The sequence below is a fragment of the Tyto alba genome, unplaced genomic scaffold (genome assembly GCF_018691265.1).
Source record: "Tyto alba isolate M040663 unplaced genomic scaffold, T.alba_DEE_v4.0 Super-Scaffold_12, whole genome shotgun sequence".
In the NCBI taxonomy this organism is placed as follows: domain Eukaryota; kingdom Metazoa; phylum Chordata; class Aves; order Strigiformes; family Tytonidae; genus Tyto; species Tyto alba.
Window position 1 is genome coordinate 4558605 of NW_024881274.1, and position 23499 is coordinate 4582103.

General features: G+C 41.1%; 1 protein-coding gene across 2 annotated transcripts in view; it reads left to right on the plus strand.

Moving 5' to 3' along the window:
- Positions 1–14556, plus strand: part of ZNF652 (zinc finger protein 652) — a 28307-nt gene extending 13751 nt beyond the window's left edge. For both annotated transcript variants that reach the window (XM_032984985.2, XM_032984984.2), the window contains 5 exons: positions 2786–3933; positions 7369–7516; positions 7821–7936; positions 9202–9346; positions 9776–14556. In XM_032984985.2, coding sequence (XP_032840876.1) covers positions 3025–3933; positions 7369–7516; positions 7821–7936; positions 9202–9346; positions 9776–10290 — 1833 coding nt within the window. In that variant the 5' untranslated portion in view covers positions 2786–3024 and the 3' untranslated portion in view covers positions 10291–14556. The remainder of the gene's footprint in view (positions 1–2785; positions 3934–7368; positions 7517–7820; positions 7937–9201; positions 9347–9775) is intronic.
- Positions 14557–23499: the final 8943 nt, after the last annotated feature.

Here is a 23499-nt window from a genome sequence, read left to right on the forward strand (position 1 = left end):
GTTGCATACACCTCAGGTTCACTCTATGCTTGTACTACAGTTATTCCTCAGTTTTATGTCTAGATAGGCTGCTTCAAGAATTGCTTTGAATCTCTGTGTATCCTTTTTACATTTTAATCAGAACCTGTGTCGCTCCCTTTTGTAGTGTGGCTGAAATTCATTTTGTGAGTCCAAGCTGTTTAGCAGCTTGGAAAAAAGTGGATTCACCTTTAAAAAGAAAAAAGGCAAAAAAAACCCCACCCAAACGGTGCTTTGGGATTAGAAACATAAGGGAAAAAAATCTTCTATTAAAATATTTTGGGCAGTATTTAAACTACTGTCTCTCAGAACTGTCAGTAGCCTAGTAAAGCACTGATGGTATTAAATGTATAAGGAGGGCTTTGCTTTACCAGCTGTTTGACTGTTAAATACTGTTGTTCGAAAGTTGCGGGTCCCTTGAGGGTAGCAGGCGGTGTATTCAAAGTGAAAGTAGGTTACGGATTCTGCAGAGTGAAGTGGTTTTAAGACCAAATAGCTTTGATAACTCAGAATAAGCCCCTTTGTTGTTTTTATTTGAAGTGGTACTGTGTTCAAACAAAGTGGTTTATTATACAGAATATTCCTTAAATGTGCAGAGGTGAAATGATGGCAGGATATGTAAAGAGAACATTTTGACACTCAATAAATGGGGGATGGAGGTAAAGCTTCCTTTTCATGGCAAATTTTTTTTACTTTTTCTGGCAATCTAGCAGCAGCATTCTGATAGCCTTCCTGATTTACTTGTGCAACTTGAGAGATGCTTAATATGCTGAGGAAATAATCGGGTATCATTTTCTACATGACACAGTGATTTTTCTGAGCTTCTGAGTAATTAATTAAATTTTATTAAAGGAAAAGCTAAACTGGATTTCATCATGCCTACTGCTTTCTAAGGGCCTTCCTGGGTATAGGATTGTTAATTTTGGCTTGGAATTGCAACCAGTTTATTTTGTTATTTACTAGCTTTTCCATCTGAATATTACTTGTGATCACAAGCCAATGCTAACAGCCCATCTCCACGTATTTCCTGGCCCAGCTGGGTCTTGGCGCTCCTCTTCCTGCCTCACCTCTGGAGCTGCAAAGCTGGGACCGGAGACCCTGCTGAGGATGGAGCGGGTATGCAGCAGCAGGAATAGACCCTACTCTTGTGGTGCTGTGAGTCTGTCTGCAGGTCACTGTCAGGCATCTTCAGGACACTCTTTGAGTGCATTTAGAAATTGCAGAGATCTGGTCAAGAATCTTTTCATTAACTTTATGCTGGTAATCAGATGAGTGATTATTGGTCCATCATTTTCCCCAGTGTGTCACTTCACAAAGATTATAGGGCACAGTTCAGTCTTCTTATTCAAACCACCAAGAACATTGTTAGGTTTATCTCCTGTTCAATTAAATTCACTTCAAAGGGGGAAATTTCTAGTGGAAGAGTAAAATAGAAACTATAATACATGAATTGTATCAAAACATGTTTGGATAGAAGTTACTGCATTTGTAGTGTGGAGAGTATTTTAACTCAGTGTACAGTGTGGTAAGAAATTTATCATAAAAATCCATGTCTGTAATACTGCTCTAGGATGGTTGGTTTTTATTGTTGTTCTAAGAATACTAAAAATAAAAATGGCCATATGATTCTGTGAAATCCAAGTGTTTTATACCTGTCTGCTGGATTTAGCCCAAGCTTATAGCCTCAAGGAAATCTTCACATTCCTATAGCAGGGATCCGGTTTTCTTCATATTTAGGTGCTTGATCCATCCATTTTCTGTTAGGGCCCTTCTCTGTCCTCTAGTCATGAGATGTCTCTTCAGCTCTGTTCTTCTGCACCCTCTAGTCACAGGTTTAGCTCTGAGTATGCTGTTTGGTCAGGAGTCCCAATGTATTTCTGATTTGATCTGCACAGCCAAAAATCTTGGCTTGATGTTGCAATACTGTGCTACCAAAATGTAATTGTTCTGGTGAAAAATAGATGTGAGAGCTTGATTACTTGTATTCATTAGGGATCATGTGGCATTTTTTGCAAGAGGAAGTAACAGTGTCCTGGTCAAATTCCAACTTGGATAACTGCAAGTGAAATTTAGATGGGCAAATGTCATATTGTTTGGCTACTGCACTGAGGAATAAGTAGCCGGGAGAAGGGAGAATAAGACAAAAGAATAAGTGCCTTATATTAAGAGGCTGTACAGGAGATCTCTGAGGTGCAAACAAGCAGTGGGCATGGTGTTCTTAATCTGATTTAGTGCTGAAAGTTGAAAAGGTCTCCATTGAAATTCTTCATGCATATCTACATTAACGGAATGTTGTTCGGTATAATAAGTCCTCTTTCTGGGTGAGGATGGGCTCCCTTTGGGAGATGTAGGAGAAGAGGTGTTTCTGTGTAGCTATGCAATTTGTTTGATGGAGAGAAGATACGGGAGTAGGGCAGAGTCTCGGGACCAGTGCTCCCAAGAGTCCAGGAGAAACACAGATCAGCATCTTTACCCAGTGTTAGGTGGGTGGTTGTGATCTTTGGCAGGTGGAGAATATTCGTTGCCTTGACTTCCATATCTCAGGAGCCTAGTATCAGTTCTGATCCCCGCAAAAGATGCACGTATTTTTACCTGCCAGTTTTGCTTGAGCCAGTGCTACAGGACAGTTCACCCCCAGCAGATACAGCTCATAGATAATATACCCTGTGCTTTATCCCATTTGTACAAACTAAAAACAAAAGAATTTGCTGATGATTTTAGTGATTTATTTTTTAATTGACTTTGTTTTCTCTGTTGTCTTTTATAGATAAAATCCTCAACGGTTCATTGGCAACTTTCTTCAGAAGAATAATTACTACTGCTCTGCTCTTGCCATAATACCAGAATTCTGTGACCTACACGTCAGTGCTAAACACCAGCAGAGAATCATATTTTGTTCATTCTGTGTAGATGGAGCAGGCATCGGTCTTGAAAATCCATCCTGATTTAAAGCTGCTTACTTGGTTTTCTGGGATTAAAGGTGCTCAATGAATCAGGGCCCCCCAAATGAGTCAAACAGCCAATTCTTGCCAACAGGTGGTTGAAAACTGTGCCGCGCATGTAGCAGGGATGGCACAAGAGGACAGTCGCCGTGGTCAAGTGCCACCCACGTTTTATCATGGTGCCAGCCAGGAACTTGATCTGTCCACCAAAGTATACAAGAGAGAGTCAGGAAGTCCTTACTCTGTGTTGGTGGACAGCAAAATGAGTAAACCACATCTCCATGAGAGAGAGGAGCAGCCATATTTCAGGGAGAACAGATCGGTAGGAGAGGTCCGGGCTGTGAAAGAAGATAGAGAAAACTCTGACGACTCTGAGGAGGAAGAAGAGGAGGAAGATGAAGTGACTTACAAAAGGGAGCAGATTATAGTAGAGGTAAACCTTAACAACCAAACATTAAATGTATCAAAAGGGGAGAAGGGTGTCCCCTCCCAGTCCAAAGAGACTGCTGTTCTTAAGACCAGCAGTGAGGAAGAGGAGGGTGACAGTGGGGAAGAGGCCACTGAAGACAGTGATGATTATGAGGAAAATGAGAGGCAGAAGAAAAAAGAGAAAAGAGTGGAAAAAGTTAGTGTTGCACAAAGGAGAACAAGGAGAGCTGCATCTGCTGCAGCAGCCACAACTTCCCCATCACCCAGAACTACAAGGGGTCGTAGAAAGAGTGTGGAGCCCCCCAAGCGTAAGAAGAAAGCTGCAAAGGAGCCCAAGGCACCTGTGCAGAAATCAAAGTGTGAAGAGAAGGAGACTTTAACCTGTGAGAAGTGCCCCAGGGTGTTTAACACACGCTGGTACCTGGAGAAGCACATGAACGTCACTCACAGGCGCATGCAGATCTGCGACAAATGTGGGAAGAAATTTGTTCTAGAAAGTGAGCTGTCCCTTCACCAGCAAACAGACTGTGAAAAAAATATCCAGGTAGGTTTGCTCACCTGCTTGCCAGATTTCCATACCTTCTGTCGTGCCCTGGATACAGCTAGTGGACACTTCAGAGGGGGAAATCTTTTGCACAGACCAGGTTCTGACCAAGACCTTGTCTCTACATATCAACGCTTTGGTGTCTTCCAAAATAAGTGAATTGCAGGGAACAGAGTGTACAACTGACATCTGCTTTAGCAGAGTTACTCTAGTATCTAACTACAAGTTGGGGAAAACACAAAGCTACTCTAACAGATGTCAGACTCAAGAGTAACTGGCCTGAAAACAAGTTCATTTGCAGTGAAGTACTTTGACAGGATAAACCCTCCTTCTTCAGGTGCTGAGCACCTGCAGCTATCACTAGCTTTGAAGTTCAAAGTGTTTCAGTGTCCTGAAATGCAGTCACAGAGTGTGTCCAGGTAAGGTTTCAAGGCAGAACAGAATTATGGCACTTCGCTGGTATTAGAATCAGAAATTTGTAAAATACCAGAGAGGCAAGCAGGTGAGAAAGAAACTGGTGTAGTCAGGATTTGAACTTGTGTTAAAATGTAACTTTTTTAAAAATCCTACTGAGGTAATTCTATGCAGGTAATTTCCAGTAGTGTTCATGTATGCATGGGAAGTGTATGAATTCAGCAACTCAATCTGTTCATGAGCCTGCCCTTTTCCCAGTGTAAAAAGCTCGGTAAATCTCACTGATAATATAAAGATTTCTGGTCTTTCTCACCAGGAGATTTGCAACTTTTAATTTTATACAACAATGGAAGCCTGTGTTGTAATAGAACCATTTGAAAGTTTAAATTGTGGAAAGAGTTTCAGAGTTTCTTATTCATCTGTGGTTTGTACTTTGCTCATAGCCATCTATGTTCTCATGTAACTAGGGGCAGTGTTGTTTTATCTGGCAATTCGAACATGCTTTTTTTTTTTTTTTTTTTGCCTTGTTAAACTAGGCAGTGTTGCCACCTACTTCTGAAATAATCTCACTGCCAGCATGAAGCAGATCAAGTTAAATTTTTGTACAGCTGAAATGTTGAGAGCTTGTAGGGCAACAAGTTTTTTGTCTGTCCAGTGAGTTTTACCAGAAAGATTTAAGATTTTTTTGTTTGTTTACTTAAAGGCTAAACTGAATTGGTATTCAATTCCCACTGTGTGGGAGACAGTTGAAATATTTATTGCAATTTCTCTTTGCTGTAAGACTCAAATGCAGCTCTGTGTAACGCTATGCTATTTTTCCTTATGTTTCAGCTCATAGGAGGAAGACTGAAGGAAGGAGTATAATATAAGATAATGAGTCTTGAGCGTAGTTAGTAGAATACATAAAACTTTCAGTATGTCCTTGCAGTTTTTGAAATACTTAAAAAGTTTAATGTAGCACAGAACATTTAAATGTAAATTTAAGGAATGCCCTGTCATCCAGGTGGCTCTTTCACAGTATCAAATGTTTTGACTTTAAACAGGAATTCATGAACAGTTTGAACCTATGGTATAGAATGGAGAAGTATCATGTAATCCATGCACACACATACTTCTGGTGGGTTACATTCCTATGTCCAAAAGTGATAGGAAAAGAAGAAATTGTAGAAATAGTATTTTATATCCAGTACCAGAAGAATCAGGTCTAGAAACTTTCCCAAATATTCCTAGTGCCAGAAGCACTGCTAGTCATCTTCACATTCTTTGTATAAGCATATATTCAACAATTACTTTTGTCTGTCCTGACATTTGGATTGTGTTTCACAGCTGCCTGCTAATTTGTTTTTATTACACTTGGCAAAAGGAGTAAGGGGATATGAAAGTTTTACATTAATGCAGGGTTTAATATGTCAAAGTGGATATGGAGCTTTGTCTAGGAAAAAACTGTTTCATTATGTAAGTCATAATTGAACTGATAAATATGGCTGGCTCCTCTCTATATTTTTCATCTAAGTGATGGAATATATCTGCTTTTCCAGGTAATTGCTGTTTTCATCCTTTCAAAATAAGCACCTTCACAGAATTTCTGTTGTCACCTTAGACTCTGTGTAGTAGCTCTCAGTATTAGTGTTGTAAATTACTTTCTGCTGATCATCAATTAAATTGTAGACTGACCTCTTTGGGAGCTCACTTAACCTTAAATCACAGGATTTTTGATCGTTTCTTAGCATTGCTTTACTCTCCAGGGTGGTTTTTTTCACCCCAAGGGCTACAGTTTGTTCCTCACATGCCTCCAAGTAGGTACTTTTGGAAGCAGAGCTCTTGGAGTCAGCATGGCGAGCGGTATACCAGAGGTTCAAGCACTGTGGAAGCAGCGTAACTTGTCTGTGCAGAGAAGAAACAAGTCAAGTTGGCAGAAGGCATGGTATTTTCTAGTTCTTCGGCAAACAGCGTACAGCCCTTCTTACTTTGAGGGAAGGAGAGTAATTGCTAGGCACAAAATTGGAGATGTACCAAAAACCCCAAACACCCCAACAGCTAACAAAAAATAACAAGCCACAATTCCTTCCTCTTCACTTCAAAGATGAAAATTACTTGGTATCCTCACATATGTGTCTGCTATCAAGTTTTACAACTAAGGCTATTCTGGAATTTTCAAAATTGTACAAGGATTTTTTTTATCTAGTCTTTAACAGGAACCGACTAATGAGGAAAAAAAAAGAGTTGCATGAAAGCCCGTGGATGCTGCTCGTCGCTGACTTTCTGGACGCTTCACAGTAGTTGTGGGAAGAGATTAAAACATTGTTTGCGTATTGTCATTTTAGACCTACAGTGCTACTGATATGTATAAAGGAAGAGTCATAACACGAAAGACGGAGGTGACAACCTGCTTTGCTGTATGAGCTGTGTACTGGACTCTTCACATGGTCAAGAGCTACAAGATGGAAGCTGTCTTCTGTATAGAGCTAAAAGGACGAGAGCACTTTGACTAGTTCACGGGCTGTTAGAGCTGGAGCTTGAGGGGTCCCAGCGCTCCTGTGAAAGCCAGGGTTGGACACGCACGTGGGTTTAAGGCAACTTGGTGGTGTTGGCCTCCTCCCCCTCTGTTGGCTTCTTCCCACACCAGTGGTTTGGATTCTTCCCACACCCAGCAGCATCAATCAGTGCCTATGAAGTTGTCTTCTCTGTGTTAGCTCCTCGAGGGCTGCATCCAGCTATATGTGCTGTTATGTTTCGGAAATAAATTAGTGCAGTGGCTGTGGTGCTCTTTCGGTGGCACCGGAATGCAGTGTGTTAACATCCTCTCTAATCCTGCTTGATCTGGCTTTTTTTAGTGTAATTGTTTCAAGCGTGAAACAGTAAATGTAAGTTGAAGTACAGTCTGAGACAGTATACAGCATTTTGACTTGTTTTGGGCTTCTTTTTGTCATGCAGGAGGAGGATATGGGGACTTAACTCCACAAACTTGAATCACTGAATCTTTCTAATTTAAACTTCCTTCTGTTTATCCCATTCATTCAGTGCGTTTCCTGTAATAAATCATTCAAGAAGCTCTGGTCCCTCCATGAACATACCAAGATTGTCCACGGATATGCAGAAAAGAAATTCTCTTGTGAGATTTGCGAAAAAAAGTTTTACACCATGGCCCACGTGCGGAAACATATGGTTGGTGAGTTATTGATCAGTGCTTCTGTTGGTTCTGCCTTATAATGTGTTTTTGTGGTTCTTAACTCGTAACTGCTGTGTTGAGGAGAAAAATAAGACAAATTTTGTTGTCTGAGCCTTATCCTTAGCAAAAAAGTTCAAGTCCATAGTACTGGGCAGCAAGCAAAATATGTATATGTGTATGTATGTGTATATACTTCTACGCTGTTCAGTAGTAATCATTTTCCTGCTCAGAGGTGGAGAAAATAATTGGTTTAAAGAACTGTTTGCATTTGAATGACCCTCTCTAACATACTGTTGTGTTGCAGCACACACAAAGGACATGCCATTTACATGTGAAACCTGTGGAAAATCATTCAAACGAAGTATGTCTCTCAAAGTCCATTCCCTACAGCATTCTGGAGAGAAACCTTTCAGATGTGAGGTGAGGCAGTGACTTGTTCATATGCTTTGATACGGTAGCATAAGGTATAAAATTAGTAACACTTGTCAGTAGGGCATGTAGGTGGAAACTGAATTGACTGACTTGTAAATGAGGTGGAGTTTCATAAAAATTTGGGGAAAATTCTCCGTGTGGAGAGCACAGCAGGAGTGCATTAGCAGTAGTTCAAACTGAGATGTATTTGGTTTGCTTTCACTGCTGGCTGTCAGGTTTTCCTCAGTGAGTACACGGTACAGCAGGATTTGAATCCCTCGGTGTTCGTAGCAAAGCCTGATGCAAATTACATTAATCCTCCCTGTCCTGCCCAGTAACTTGAAAGAGATAGAAGTGGCGACAGTGAAAGTAAACAAATTATTGCTTGATTTTTCACTTGTGGGAAAAACTATTGTCCTCACTGCAAACTATTACCTCCTTGAGATCTAAGATAGTGCTCTGAATTTGCATTTCTTAAACCAAGTGTATTGGAATAGGAGAGAGTATCTCACTGATGCATTCGCATGCATTTGGGTTTGCAATTTTATGCCTGCCCTCGGGAAGGAGACAGTATGGGACAGAAGTACCCAGTCATATGTCTGGGACAGATAATGTCTCGGTCATCTGATGGGGATGCTTGTGGGTATCTCATGATGGAGGCAGGGGAGGTGCAGAGCCCTTCCTGTTTCCAGGGCAGGTCTCGTGGCTCACCCTGTCCATGAAGTAGGGCACAACACCAGCCAGACACACAGTATTAATGGCAGTAGTGCAGCCAGAGAAGTCTTGGGGATAAGACTCATAGGGGGAGAGAAATTACCTCATACCAATAAATAATAGCTGGAAAACAGACTGGCTTGCTGAAAAACAAGGCTGCCGTAGAGCTGCTCTTGGTTTTGCTGTGCGAGCAGAGTCCTCTAGTGGAGACACGCTGTAGTCCAGCAGAGATCGCCGGCAAAGCTGCAAAACCTCCAAATGATACATTAAGCCCATGGAAGCACTTTGCTGTTGGCATAACCATGTTTCTGCCGGTCTGTGTAAACTAAAGGTTGTGACTGTTCCATGCTCCTTGCCAAGGCTCTTGTGCCTTTCGGTTCAGACCAAATTCTGTTCTCTCTAAAGAATTTAAATTCTTGTGATTGTGTGAGGGTCTGTGTGTGTACTAGTTCAGGTGTTCTTTACTTCTTCACATAGTAGGTCTGAGTGGTGTCCCATGACTGCCTTGCTTTCTGACGTGTGATGCCTGAATATTATGGGTTGCTGTTTTTCTGTTGCAGAACTGTGATGAGAGGTTTCAGTACAAGTACCAGCTGCGTTCCCACATGAGCATCCACATTGGGCACAAGCAGTTCATGTGCCAGTGGTGTGGCAAAGACTTCAACATGAAACAGTACTTTGATGAGCACATGAAAACACACACTGGTAAGAACTTAGCAAAACAGAAGTACCTCCGGGACAAAAACTTCCAGCTGTATTCCTGTCCTTGGAATTTGGGATTAAAACTTACCCAACCTAGAAAATAAGACAGGAAAGGTTAATACATGAACTTACTGCTAAATGTAACTGTGTGTAGTCCTGTGATTCACTGCAGGGCAAAGTGAGAGGTTATGCATACTTCCTTGTTATTTTGGTCTGAAGGAACCCCTTGCCAAAGCCTTCTAAAAGGTTGTCTCGTGCATCAAAACCCAAAGGTGAGAGAGGTTTTCATGAAGACTGAGGACTTCTGTGGAACAGCTGTCGCTGTATTTGCTGAAAGCAGCAGTCACAGTAGCTTTTGTAGGATGCAGTTTGTTTGTGTAAGTATGAGCAGACGTTCTGTGCCTAACTGATTGCTGTATCTGCGTTTGGCAGGAGAGAAGCCCTTTATCTGTGAAATCTGTGGGAAGAGCTTCACCAGCCGCCCCAACATGAAGAGACATCGCAGAACTCACACAGGAGAGAAGCCCTACCCATGTGACGTGTGCGGCCAGCGATTTCGCTTCTCCAACATGCTTAAGGCACACAAGGAAAAGTGCTTCCGTGTTACCAGCCCCGTCAACGTGTCAACTGCTGTCCAGATCCCACTGTCCACGACTTCTCCTGCCACCACAGTCCCTGCTGTAGTGAACACACCCACCACCCCAACTCCACCTATCAACCTGAACCCAGTGAGCACACTTCCTCCACGTCCCATTCCTCACCCATATTCACACCTTCACCTACATCCTCATCCTCACCATCCACATCATCTCCCGGTCCCCCCGGTTCCTCATTTACCCCCCCCTCCAGCTCTTTTTAAGAGTGAGCCTTTAAATCACAGAGGCCAGAGTGAGGACAACTTTCTGCGACACCTGGCAGAAAAAAACAGTTCAGCACAGCACCACTAACATCTTTGCTTCCTGCCAGCTATTCTCCCATTTTATGCACATGGAAACATGCCCTCGTGGAAGTAGTTGGTGAGGATCTTTGTCTTTCTCTTAGCCCCAGCAGATGGTCCTAATTTTTCCCTTGAATCAGTTAACAAACAAAGAAATCCTGTTTTGGATCAGCAGTGCTCATTTGAACCTGGGAACCGACAGGACTTAAACCCAATTTGCTTGCATTTTACTGGTGACTTTTATAAATTTCAGATACTGAGACTTGTGGAATTTTATAATTTCATATCAGCTGATGAGGTATGCTTGCTTTTATATCCTGGACTTCTCCTCAAAGAGGAGATAGGCCTGGTTTTCTTTGTACTAATCGGAAAGGCTGTGAGATTAATACAGAGCATTAATTGTATCACTGTGTATCGTAATGGATTCTTTTCAGCTTTTGGTGCCGGCTATGGAGTGAGCCAGCCACGTATCACAGTATATTTGAGCATTATAAAGAAAGACAAAAAAATTTCTTGTTTGTGTAGCTCTCCTAACACACTCTTTATTTTACTACAGAAATTATTTTAGAGTTTTTTGTATAGACCTATTTAGTAGTCTGTTTCTAAAATGAAATGTATTTCAATAAGCGGTGTAATTTTTTCAGTGTAGCTGGACCTATGTTGTATAATAGATAAATTTTTATAATCATCAAAATGTGATTCTTAAAAGATGCATATAGCTTCTATAGTTAAAGTTATTCTTACAACCATACAACTTAAAAGGTGCTTCAGAGAAGAAAGGAACCCAAGAGGTCTCTGGAAAGGTTGCCTCAAAAGTTATGTTGATTTCAGAACTTTATGTAATTTATTTTAGTAGGGCTTTTTTTTTTTTTTTCCCCCCCCTTAACCTTAAGTTTCCCTCTTCACAGTTTCTCTTAAGCTTTTTGGACAAGGACGTTGGGATACTGTATTCCTGCTCCACAGGTTTCCTTTAGTTCAGCTGGAGTGAGGTATGAGATGGGTTAGAAAGGGAGCCCCTCACACGCAGGGACCCACCAGTTTGGGAACAGTCACAAGAGAATGAGAGATCCGACAGCAGAGAGGAAAACAAGTATCTCAAGTCAGTCGAGCATCTTTTCTCTTTATGTAGGAGAGCTGGGTTTAGTGGCTTTTCATGGTATGATTTTAAGTTGGGGATCATATCAAATGCTGCTCCTCAGATTGCTTTTTGGAATTCCTGGAGTTGTTAGGAGAGGGGAATTAAGTGAGATCATCAATGTGGTGTTTCTGACTGGTTGATTGTAAGAGTGAGAAGTTTGAATGAGACAATGGTGTTTCAGTTGCATTGCTAAGAAAATGCTGATAGCACTGTATGTACCATGTGAAGTTTTATCCCATAAATGTAATGTGCATAAAATTATGGGATGATTTTCTAGGGGTCGTAGTCATACTTTTGGCAAATCTAAGTTTTACAGTTGTAGGATAGGAAACTTTGAATTGTAGGCATGTCACTGTTTCATAATCCTGGGAGGCAATGAGGGGGAAATGACAAGTTAGTGCAGGGATGGTGGGCTGGAATGCCAAATGTATCTGTTTTAACCAGTGAGTAGCTGTTATTTTTTCAGGTTTGTATTTCTCTTCATCTAAAACTAAATATAGCAGCATTATGCAATCTAGGAACTTGTTGCCACCTTCAATGAAGACAGAGACCTAAGGCAATGTACTGTAAGTCCTCTTTTCCTTAAAATTCCTACTTTGTGCTGCTTTTTAAACTAAATTCCACCAAACTATACATCCAGAGATCCTCATAGGCAGATGTCAGACATTATTCTGCTTGGTAATGAACTGGGGGTTTGTGGCTAATGGGATTAATTTTTTTTTTCAAGATAGCAGAAAATGTGGAAATTCTTCCTAGCGTTACTTCCTCAAGGTTAATGCTGTTAAGCACTGTGGTTTGAAACACCATGTCCTCTGTTGAGAATTAGCTCCTTAGTTGATGTTTTTCACTATTTTGTACCACATAATCATTAATGTTGTTTTTTTCATCCAAGCATAGGAAACTTTAGGAACCAGAAAGGGCAATTTTGGCCCAACAAACCTACTCATTTTTGACTGAGCTGAAACCCCTTCCAGCATTTCTGAAAAATAAAACAATGTTTTTTAAATGTTTTCTCTATAATATTTATATACACCCTCTTACCTTCTAGAAGAAAAAGCCAGTTATGAAAGTGGATTTACACTCATGATGATGACTGTTGTATTTACTGTGGCTGGTCTGCCCTGGAGGTTCTATGCATTCCACGTCACATTTGCAACCTACATTTCTGTTGTGCCACTATTTTATGGTCAGGCCTGTTATTAAATGATTTTTAAATGATAAGAAATTCTTGGTAAATCAATTGTATTCCAGTTTTGCAAAATGATTTTCTTCTCAATAAATTTACAGTATTAGGCTGCTATTCAGAATTCTAAAATCTGGGACAGTTTTTTTCTATTATTTAGTTCATAGCAATGATACACCTTGTATTTTTTCCTTCTGAGACTTATGAACTTCCTTTCTGTGGAAGAAGATTAAACTATCTAACCCGCTTAACAGACTGTCATAATGTGACATGATGTCAACAGATTCTCTTCATTATCTGGGACAAACATACCAAAAGCCGACAAACTGGTATAAAAGTGTTGCCGTGTGATATCTTACAAAGTACCTATTTGAGCAATAAAAGGAAAATGAGTATAACAAAAGGCAGGAAATTCAAGGTTGAGATTTGCTGTGGCTTCTCACTTTGCTTAAATTTGCATTGCTATGCACACCTTCTACAGAGTTTGCGCAACACTGAGGAATGTATTCAAGTGTGTTTACTACTTTCTGCTTATGTTGACAAACTAAGTGTAATGTTTTGTATCAGCTTTACTGTATTTAGTAAGTTAAAGGGTTGGTTTGTGTTGATGAAATGCTTCCTTCAGGAAGAGCAAAGACAAATTATACCAACTTCAGGTTTGGTTTGAATGTTTCTGGAAAGTGGGACTAAATTCTCCTTTTCACCCCCCCCCCACACACATACCTCTCTTCCCCAAAACCAACTTGCAGCCTAAGGCAAAGTCTTAATGAATTTTTAACATTGCATTTTTAAGGGGGGGAATTCAACAGAATTAACACACGTTCCAGAGGTCGGCATTCTAAGCAGTTTAAAGGACAGCATCTTTTCTGGAGAAGCTTAAACTGCTACTCCGCCAGCCAGTGCCTTATCCTTACTAAAGGCATCAGCTGTGTGATCTCATTTGATCAGTGTATTATCTGACTAACTCACCTATCTGGATAAAGGTGTGGTGATTATTTGTTTTGTATTGTTATGCCTGCCTGAATTAGCGACTCTCACACAGCTCAGATACTTCTTAGATGGCCTATGGTATTGCTGCACACATCAAAATTTACTGTCACTCACCTTGTATTCCCAACCAAATTTTAAATTACGGACTTCCAAAAGAGTTCTTTAAGCTGAATTTAGGCTTTTATCACTGGGAAGTTAGTTCATATCTCAACAATGCAGTCCATCTGGATGCTTTCGTCTTTGCCCTGTTGTATCTCTTGAGCGTGTAGTAGCTATTTTCAATTTATTGAAGAGAGGAGGAGGTAGAGCTCAGCGTACGCAGTTTAAAAGGTGCTTCCCTTTGACAGTGTGAGTCAGTTTTAGCCAAGTGAGTGACAGACCAAGATTACCTCTGGGCTAAAAAGATTAGTATTTTTGTAATATATTTAATTTGTTGCCTGTTTCTTTTCCATTATAATGACCAATGGTGTGACCATCGATGGGGTCTAATACCATTTTTCTAGGAGTTTGAGATACACTGTTGTGCAGGGCTGTTTCTATTCACGCAAAGATAGTGTTGTATTGTGTTGATACTTTTTGGTTTGATTATTACTTGCAGAGTATGTAGGTAGTGTGCCTTTGAGAATATGATAGAACAATATGCAATTTGCAGTGGGGCATTCAAGAACACTAATAATCTCAAACTTCTTTCAATCTTGGGACTTGCTCAGGGTCATAAAACGTTTAAATGATTATTTTATGGTTTTGTATTTCTATTGACTAACAGTATTAAAAAAAAAAAAAATCCAAACATAATGTATAGCTCAACAAGACTTTTTTTACCTGCTAGTAAGGAACATCTCACTTGGAAATAGAAGATGGATCAAGTTTTAGTGTTGGTTTTGCTCTTTAAACCTGGGAGACATGGCTACCTGAGAGACGATGGAGGCGAATTAAATAAACATTTGTCCAATTTCATGATAAAATGAGCTCACAGTTTCTCTAGCCTATTATGTACTACACTATGAATACGATATCATAGCATATCTCAAGTTAGAAGGGGCCCATAAGGATCACCAAGTCCAACTCCCTACTCCTCACAGGACCACCTAAAACATCCGTATGACTAAGAGCGTCGTCCAGATGCTCCTTGAACTCTGACAGGCTCGGTGCCCTGACCGCTTCCCTGGGGAGCCTGTTCCAGTGACCGACCACCCTCTCAGTGAGGAACCTTTTCCTCATGTCCAATGTGAGTGATTCTTAATTCAAAACATTACTTTATTCTTGTATCTTACCTGCTTCTGAACTTTGAAGTTCAGAAAGTTTTTCAGGAGTGATTATAAAAGTTTCAGATCTTTGTTCTCACAGTCTGATGACGTTAATTTTTTAATGGGTATAATTTTTTGTGTGTGTTATTTTTTTGGTTGGCATATAATATGTACTGCTGAGCAGAAGACTTGGATGTCATTTTCTTCATCCTGATTAGAACAGTGTAGAATGGAGGTGTGCGTACTTGTTAGAACCAACAGCCACATCTCTTTGAAGGATATTTTTATGTTAAAGACAGTGAGACTGGCAGTACATATTCTACTGAGTAATTATAGATAACCTTGTAATGCACTCCTTGAATGATTTGGAATTGCCATTTGATTTTTCAGAAATTAACACCATTAGCTACAACTGCATCAGTTCAGAACTGATAAATACCTTACCTCCCTAGACTATGTAGTAAATCTTCAGGTATTTCAAAAGTAGAAGAAGGGTACATTGAAAATTAATGATGGTTTCACTCTTTTACAGTTTAAATTTGAAAGCAGAAGTGTCACACTGCAAGTTTTGACATGGGTATTAAGATTTAAACAGGCTTTCATAGCACATCATTTGCCACCTTTCATCGAATGAATTTGCCTTGTACCATAATAGTTATTTTGCTTGTATCTTGAAAACATTTTTGTAATATTTCACCATTTGTTTTCTTTTGTAGAATGCTCTTTCCTGTTGGTTCACAGGGAGTGTTCTCTTCAAAGGGTGCAGGTGGGGAAGGAGGAACACTCATTTTCCCAGGGCTTGTGTGCATGTGAATGAAACCTGGTAATTTTTTGTTGAGATTTAAGGGTGTTCGAAACTGGAATTAAGCTCAAATTAGTAACGTTCACTGTTTTAGCAGACAGAAGGCAGTTTTTGAAGTAATCCAGCACAAGTAAGTGGTATCGTCTTGCTGGTCTTGAAAGGTATAAATTAATTAATTCTTATATTTTTATTTTAGCACATTGATTGTGCTAAAAGTAATTTGCATAATATATTGTACATGTAGTGGAGACATGGTAGAAAAACTAAAATCAACCCTTAAAGAGAGAGAAGTTCAAAACAAAGGCAAGCATTTGCATTTCCTGTAGACACTAGGAAAAAGGTCGACCTTTTGGGTTCACAGATGTCCTTAATAAAGATTTTTATCCTGGCAGCAACAAGATAAATTTGCAGGTTTTAAGCTTCTAATATAATTCTGGGTAAGAAATGAGAATTACATTAATTTCATTACTGCTTTCCAACCCACCACGATCATTTTTGCCTGAGTTGACCTGTTCGAATTTAATCTAATACCTAAGAAAAAGTTTGTTGTGGATCACAGGGGGCACCCTCTGATCTCAGAAATAAGCAGTGCTTTTTTTGGACAGTGCCACATTCTTCCATCTCGTTAGCTGTGCCTTTTTAAATGAGGATAAAGATTTGAGAGGAGTTTAGTGGTTTGTGGTTTTGGTTAGGTTTTTTTATTTTCCATTTTTTAAAATTGGCCCCCGTATTTTTTTGAAATAAATCCTCTTGGTTTCTTGATCTGTTTCTGCTTTTACAGATTGGAATTAGCAAATATCTTCTGATGAAATGTCTTTGAATATTGGGAATAGCTGCCTTTGTACTGAGTCATGGCCTACATATATGTACAGAGCTGATGTGTTTTGCAATGTAGGCCATCTCTCGCTGTACTGAGAACTTATGTACATGAGCACTGTAGTCAAAGGAGGCTTCTCAAGAACAGCAGGCAGTTGGTCTAGATGTTTGCAGTCTGTCCTCTTATTTAATTATATTGCTAAATATTTCTTTCACCCATGTCTTACTGATCCCTCTAATTAAGCATGAAAATGGGTATGTATGATACATAGTTGCATTTGTAATTCCTATGCTGTTTTCCGTGGTCTAAAGCTCTTCATGTACTGCAGCAGAAGAGCCTTATAATGCACAGTTTAAAAACATTTGAAAGTGAGAAATTATGTAAAATTTTCCACCAAAAAGGAAACACAGCTTTTGTTTGAATTCTCTTTCCTGAAAAACCTGCCAAACTCATGGGCAGAGTTCAGAAGCAGACTAGAAGTCTGCTGTTGAAGTGATCTATTAATTATTATCTTTCACTTGGAAAACTCTGAACAGGGTCATTACTGTTTATTTTAATCAGCCTATACAGCAGTAGCATAGTTCCCTTAGATATTTTTAATCTCGCTTCTGCACAGAGGAGAAATTTGTAGTAACACTGACGCTGATCAGTTGAGGAGGTCTTTCCAAGAAACTGCATGTACATCTAATTTTTTCTGAACTAGGCATGTGGCTTCCCAAAGGGTCATTGAAGCCTTTTAAGCTGAATTGAGGAGTTACAGTGTCTTGGCTTAAAGGTTAGTCTGGAAATACCCCTACCCTTCCAGGAACAGTAGGATTGATTGATTGTTCTGATATGCTGCTGAACTAATGTACTTTCCTAGGATAAGAAGAGGCATTGAGGGCAAGAATGAAAGTCTAATGACCAGTTTAAAGATATGCATGCATGTGGTCTGTTCAGAGTTAATGCTGTTAAAAGGATTACCCCTAAAGAGAAGCCAGTTATTGATCCTGCTGGACAGGTATACCAGGTTGGTTGGTAGTACAGGACTAAATCATGGTATGTCACTGAGTAATACAGAAGGTTGCTGCTTGGGGTTTTTTTTTTCTTTCTTCATGTATCACTTAAAAACAAACAGAAGAAATACAAAGATTTGGTGGGAATTCTTGCCTGTAAGAAAGCAGGAGGTTCCTCAGGTGAGCTGCAGGAGAAACACATTTTCTTCCTAGTTTAGAGTGGCAGGTATAGGAATGAAACCATTGTAAGAGCAGAGATTTTGTTTCTTCTTGCAGTTTTCCATGGTCCAGCTGGAAAAAATGGCTAGCAGGCAGTGTTCAGAAAGCCACTTGGGTGTTTCCAGACACATGTAGTCTGTCTCGGGGATTTTTTTTCCCCTAACACAACTGCAATTTGGAAACCAAACTGAATTTGTTGAAATTAGAAGTTTTAAGAAGTGCTACTTCACTCTGGCTACCCTGGCCGCCTTGCTCCTATTGTTGACGTTATAGCCGTGATGCTGAGAGGGATTTAGTGATGTTGCAGCTTTCATTCTTCAACCTGTAATTCCAACATCAGTTGTGGAAAGATTCTGGAGAGTTGTTTTGTCTTTGGTTTGGGGGGTTTGGGGTTTGTTTTGTTTTTTTTGGTTTTTTTTGGTTTTTTTAATGCAGCAATAACTAACTGGTAAAATTTCTTGAGTAGCATGGGAAGGTTACAAAAATGAGTTGTTGCTCCATTTAAAAGTCATAACGTAGCATGTTTCTCAGAAATGCATAGTAATGATTTTTCCTGACGTGAGAAGTTGCATAACATATTAAAAGAAGGGGAAAGGATAGGTGTGTAGGGAGCTAAAATTTTCTGACTTTTGGCTTTCTCCTGAACACCCCTTGGAGTTAATATATTTAGATTTCTGATGAGAGCTGATACTAGCAAGAAGTAAAAGGGATTAACAAAGTGAAGCCAAGAGAAGGCTGCAGCATAAACATCAAGTAGCCAAACTGCTGACAGCCCTCTGCCACCAGTAACATTGGACTGAAAAAAAATAGCAAGGTTCTGTAGTTGTTGCTTGTATCAGACTTCTTGTTTATTTGACCTGAACAAAAGCAAGTGTGTTATGGCTAAGAGCTGTTTCTGTTTACAATCTTAATTTTGCAATTTCATCTTCAGATTGCCTCAACTCTGTTTTGCCTGTAGTCTGGGAATAATAATCATGGGGCAACTGATAGTGGAACGTAACTTTGTCCTCAGTGATTCACATGTGCTGCTAACCATGTGCTGCATGTTCAAGGGGGCTATGTGAGTTAAACTATGGGATGTTGTGTTTCATGTCTGTGAATTGCGAGCTGCAAAATAGTTCTGCAGCCGTGCATTGGCACATCTGAGAGCTTGCAAAATGAAAGACTGAGGAGACAGCATATTACAAAATAGTTTCCAGTTTTGCTTTTCAAACAGGAATTCAGCCTTCCTTCTTCCCTGAGTAACTCCGTGCAGGGCAGTGAACTGAAGTGTTGTTTGCATACTTTCCCTATAAAATATTGGTATGGTTTCATCCCTGTGCTTAAAACTCTCAGCCTCCCTCCAACACCCTGTGAGAATTACTTAATACCTTTACCAGGAAGACAGCTTTCTCAATAAGCTTTGATAAAACTAGGAAGTTTATCAGAAAAGAACTGTTGTAAAAGAGAACTTAGTATTTAAGGGTTTCCAGTGGTGGTTACTTGTGTGTCTACTTGAGCAGACTGTGTGATTAAATTTAGTGTATTACTGTCAGATGAGTAAATATCCCTGTTCTGCAGATGTGGAACTTAGACCTGCCTGACGTTATGTGAGTGAGTGACAGCTGGGGTCAGAGCTCGGTGTTATTTCTGATCTGGACTACTGCTCTAACCACAGGATCACCATTTCCCTTTTCAGTTCTTTCAGATTTTCTACGTAACTTCCTCTCTAAGGTTTTTCAGACAGTGGATAGCATATGTTATAATGAAGGAGATGAGAATCAGTCACTTCTTTGTGGTTATATTGAAGCTACTATGTACAGGCAAAAAGCTGGGAATGCAAAAAATAGCAATTGGGAAATCTTACTCGTCTCACGATGTGTTTCTGATTGCTTAAGCTACGCAGGGAACAGAACATAGCCAGTGTTTCAACTGAAGATGCCTCAGAATAATGATACATAAAATTAGTTCAGACTGAAAAATGATCCCTTCCAAGACAGCCCAAGCATGAAGGTATCAGCTTTCCATTAAGCCTTAGATATCATTAATAGTCCAAAGGTCTTAAAATGAAAGCCTGTGTCCTGTTCAAACTCTGGTTTGATAACCATGCTCTGATTCTTATGTAACCCCTGTGATTTCAGCAGGTTACGGTATCCTGCACCTCCCTTTCGCAGCAGTTTCTGGAGGGTACTTAAAGAAAAAAGCATCATATGTCAACAGAGAGGTTGAATTTGATATTAGCTGCGCGATGACCTAGTTCCCAGGGGCCAGAAGGAGACCCAGTGCATTGAGAAATGAGAGCATCAAGGAAGCATGTTATCTAACTGTCCATTCTAGTTGCAGGTTTGCAATGGAAGATGATTCATCAGCCATCACCAAGGAAACCGGAGAGTGTGTCAGAATATACTAGTTTACCTAGAGTTAGAGTTTGTGCCCCTTTCTTTTAGAAATCATATATTTAGTAACTTAGTGCTGTTAATTCATAGGAAAATTCCTGCTTGGCCTGAAATGTTGTCTCATGTTCTGTAAAAATTTAAGCTTTTTGTTATTACCAGAAAACAACTGGATTTTATTATACAGTCACATGGATTTTAATTTACTTATTTTAGACAAATATTTTGATTACAGTAATCCATCCACTCTGCCTACTGTTTAAAAAAACACAGAAGTAATGTTATATTGTCACAGAAGGTAAATTTAGTGGTTTAAATTAATTTAAGCTAATGTCACTTGTGATATGTTATGTTGCTGTCATAGCTCTTGGCTTTTCCAATCCCACAGAGAAATCATTCCCCAGGGGGTCGCAATTTAATCTCTGCCCTTTCTGGTGAGGAGGAGACAGACCTGCAGGAGGAGCAGTTTGTGGAGGATTAGCCAGGAGATGGCAGTGGAGCGGACCGCTGGCTGCTGCCTGCTTCTCCAAGAAGCCAATGAAGTGGATGAAGGAAGGCAGCTTGCTCCTCTGACGGTATCGATGTTGGAATCTGTGCGTGAAGTAACTTAACTGAATTAGAAAACATCTCCAATTTCCAGCTTGTGTCTAATTAATTGCTAATGTCTCTAATCCCTCAATTTTTCGCATTGCTTGAGTTGTATTTCCCTAACTAGAGCCACTGAACGCTGTCAGTCTGTGTTGCAGTTGCAGTGACTCTTCATTGTGGCTCTTGCCAGCAGAATTGCCTGGGCTCGTTTATGAATTGTGGTGAGACAGAGCCTGGAGAGTTTTGTTCTCAAGTATTTTCTAAATACACTCAGCAACTTGAGGCTGCAGTGAGAGATTTGTCACCTCTGTCAGTCTCTTTAGAAACCATTGTGATGATTGGTGTCAGTTATATTGGGTAACTGGCAAGGAGTAGGAGGATTTTTAGGCTTGGTTTATGATAAAGCGGGTAAAGATTTAATTTCCTTCCTTGTGAAAGGATAGGATTTCTAGTTGACAGAGTGCAAGGGGTTTTACAAAGTGGGCTGCAGTTACTGAGAGCAGCAGCCGGAGAGGCCGGTACCGCTGCCCTGTAGCGTGGAGGTGGTCGGCGTTACCTGCACATCTCCTGTGCCACCTCAGCAGAAGCTTATCCCACCTCATAAAAAGCCTGATTTTTTTTTTTTTTTTGCCTGTTTTGTTCTGATTTCTCTATGTTCTATAGAACAGAACACATAAAATACTTTGGCTTCTGATGGCTGATGACCTAACCCCTCCTCTAGCGAGTCCTTGTTTCTTTTAGAGACTTTTAGCATTCAATACAAAACTGAAGCCCATGTCAACAGGAGAAACTGAGGGAAACTCAGCTCAGACTGGTGTAGCTCGCACTGTAGTTGGTCACATTGTCGAGTGTCCCAACTGCTGCACGGTGGGGACCCACAGAGATGCTTGGGAAGGTCACCCCCATGGTGCAGTGCACTCAGTGGAGTTGGCTGTCTTGCTTGTTGGTTCTTGAGGTTTTAACTGATATTGACCATCTAAATATTATTCAGCCATCAGAAATGTATTGCTATGAAAGAAATACGGTTTGTTAGAGAATACTGTGGTGGGGAGATGGTACGAGGTGACCAGCTGCAACTGAAGTTTCCTTATCCGTGTGCCTTGAAGACTGAGCTATAGGGATTAGCCCACCTCGTGAGTCAAGGAAAGCTCCAGTTTTATTCCGAGCTTCCCCAAAATACATGTTGCTGACCGTGGGGGCCAGTGCAAGGAGGTCTGACACAGGCGGCCAGCTTGATTTCATGGGGGCTACTGAACGAGCCTTAACAAAACTTGTTGTGTGCACTGCAGGATGGAAATAAAGCAGAGCGGGGACGGGACAGACAGACAGACGGCTGTGTGGACATTGTGGGTTTAGGGTTGCTCGTGTGCTGATGCAATCCACTTGCTGAAAAAACAGGACAGGCTTGGAGAGGAGCGTGCATCCGTGTATTTCTTGCAGCACGAGGATGTTACACCCGTTCTGGGGAATCCATGTGTTCATAAGAGGGTTGCCTGTCTATTCCGGGGTTGGCACGAGCCAGCTCAGCCCAGTGCAGAAAGCACTGTCCTCACTTGCTCTCCGGGGTTCTTCACAGTGGAAAATCACTGGGAGACGGGATCACCCTTGCCAAACTCCTCCGTCTGTGATGTTTCTGGACTGATCTTTGCCCCGCTGCCTGTCAGTGGGAAGGAGACAGAAGGCAGCGGAGAATTTGCCCTTTCGAGGTTCCCACTTGCCCCGTGCCCACTGACAAATGGCTTGAACGTGGTCTCCTGTGTTAATAGGAGGTGGTGTAACTCCAAAGAGGGGGTAACATGAGAAACAGCAAAACCCACGCAGTGCAGAGAGAACGGGGTGTGCTCGGCATCAAAAAGCCAGAATGTCTTAGACTAAATAGATGATAAAAATTTCCTTGATAACCAGGGTTGTTCCTCAGGAGAGGCTGGTGGCTGCAGGCAGCTGTCGGTATGTAAAGGTCGATGTCCTTTAGCAACTCGGAGCAAGGGCTGTTAAAAAAGGTCTCCGAATAGCAACGGTTTGGCCGCAGAAACGCTCAGAGCTCTAGGCTTGGCTGGGGCTGGAACTGAATTTTGCCAGAATGGGGAAACTTTAGAACTTTGGGGGTTACGGCTTGAGCACTGCGGCAACGTGGCAAACCCCGAGCCACCAGCGCAGACTGCCGGCCCTTGTGCAGCCCACAGCCGGAGCAGAAAACTGTGGGCTTTTTGCAGACCTTTTGAATTTTGTTTGCATCCTTCCATTCTTAGCCCTTTTTAATTAAAAAGCAAGACAAACCCCAACCTCTGGTGATCTCTAACTATGTGTTTTTAAGGCTGTGCCGCTGCGGCCCCTCCCTGCCCACACCCTCAGCCTCCAGCCTCTGAACAAACTGGCCTTATTTTTTTTTTTTATCCCAAACTATCACTTACCCTCCCGGGCTCCGGGGTGGTGGTTATTTTTGGGCTGGGGAGAAGCTAGCTGGGGCTGCCCTGTGTGGGTGTGGGCCCGGGCACCCTGTAATTCCATGGCCTGGGGCAGAGCTGACACCTAAAATTAGCCTCGGCTCCCCCCCCCACCCCGGCCCGGAGGCTCCTTTCCCCGGACCTGCGTTTTGGGGAGCGTTTCTGTATTTTTATTAGGGTTTTTTTTTTTTTTTTTTTTTGCTTGTTTGTTTCCTGAGCCCCTTGGCCTCGGGGCTGCACACTGTGGTCACCCCTTGTTTTGGGGCAAAATCCACCTCCCTCGCCCCCAAACTGGCTAAATTACAAAATGGCGACATTGGCTGGTTCTACAAGGGGGGGGGGTTGTCGGTTATTGACGGTTTTGCAACTTTCGGGAGCAAAACGCTAGCGCGGTGTTACCGGGCGGAGAGGGGGAATAGCGCTT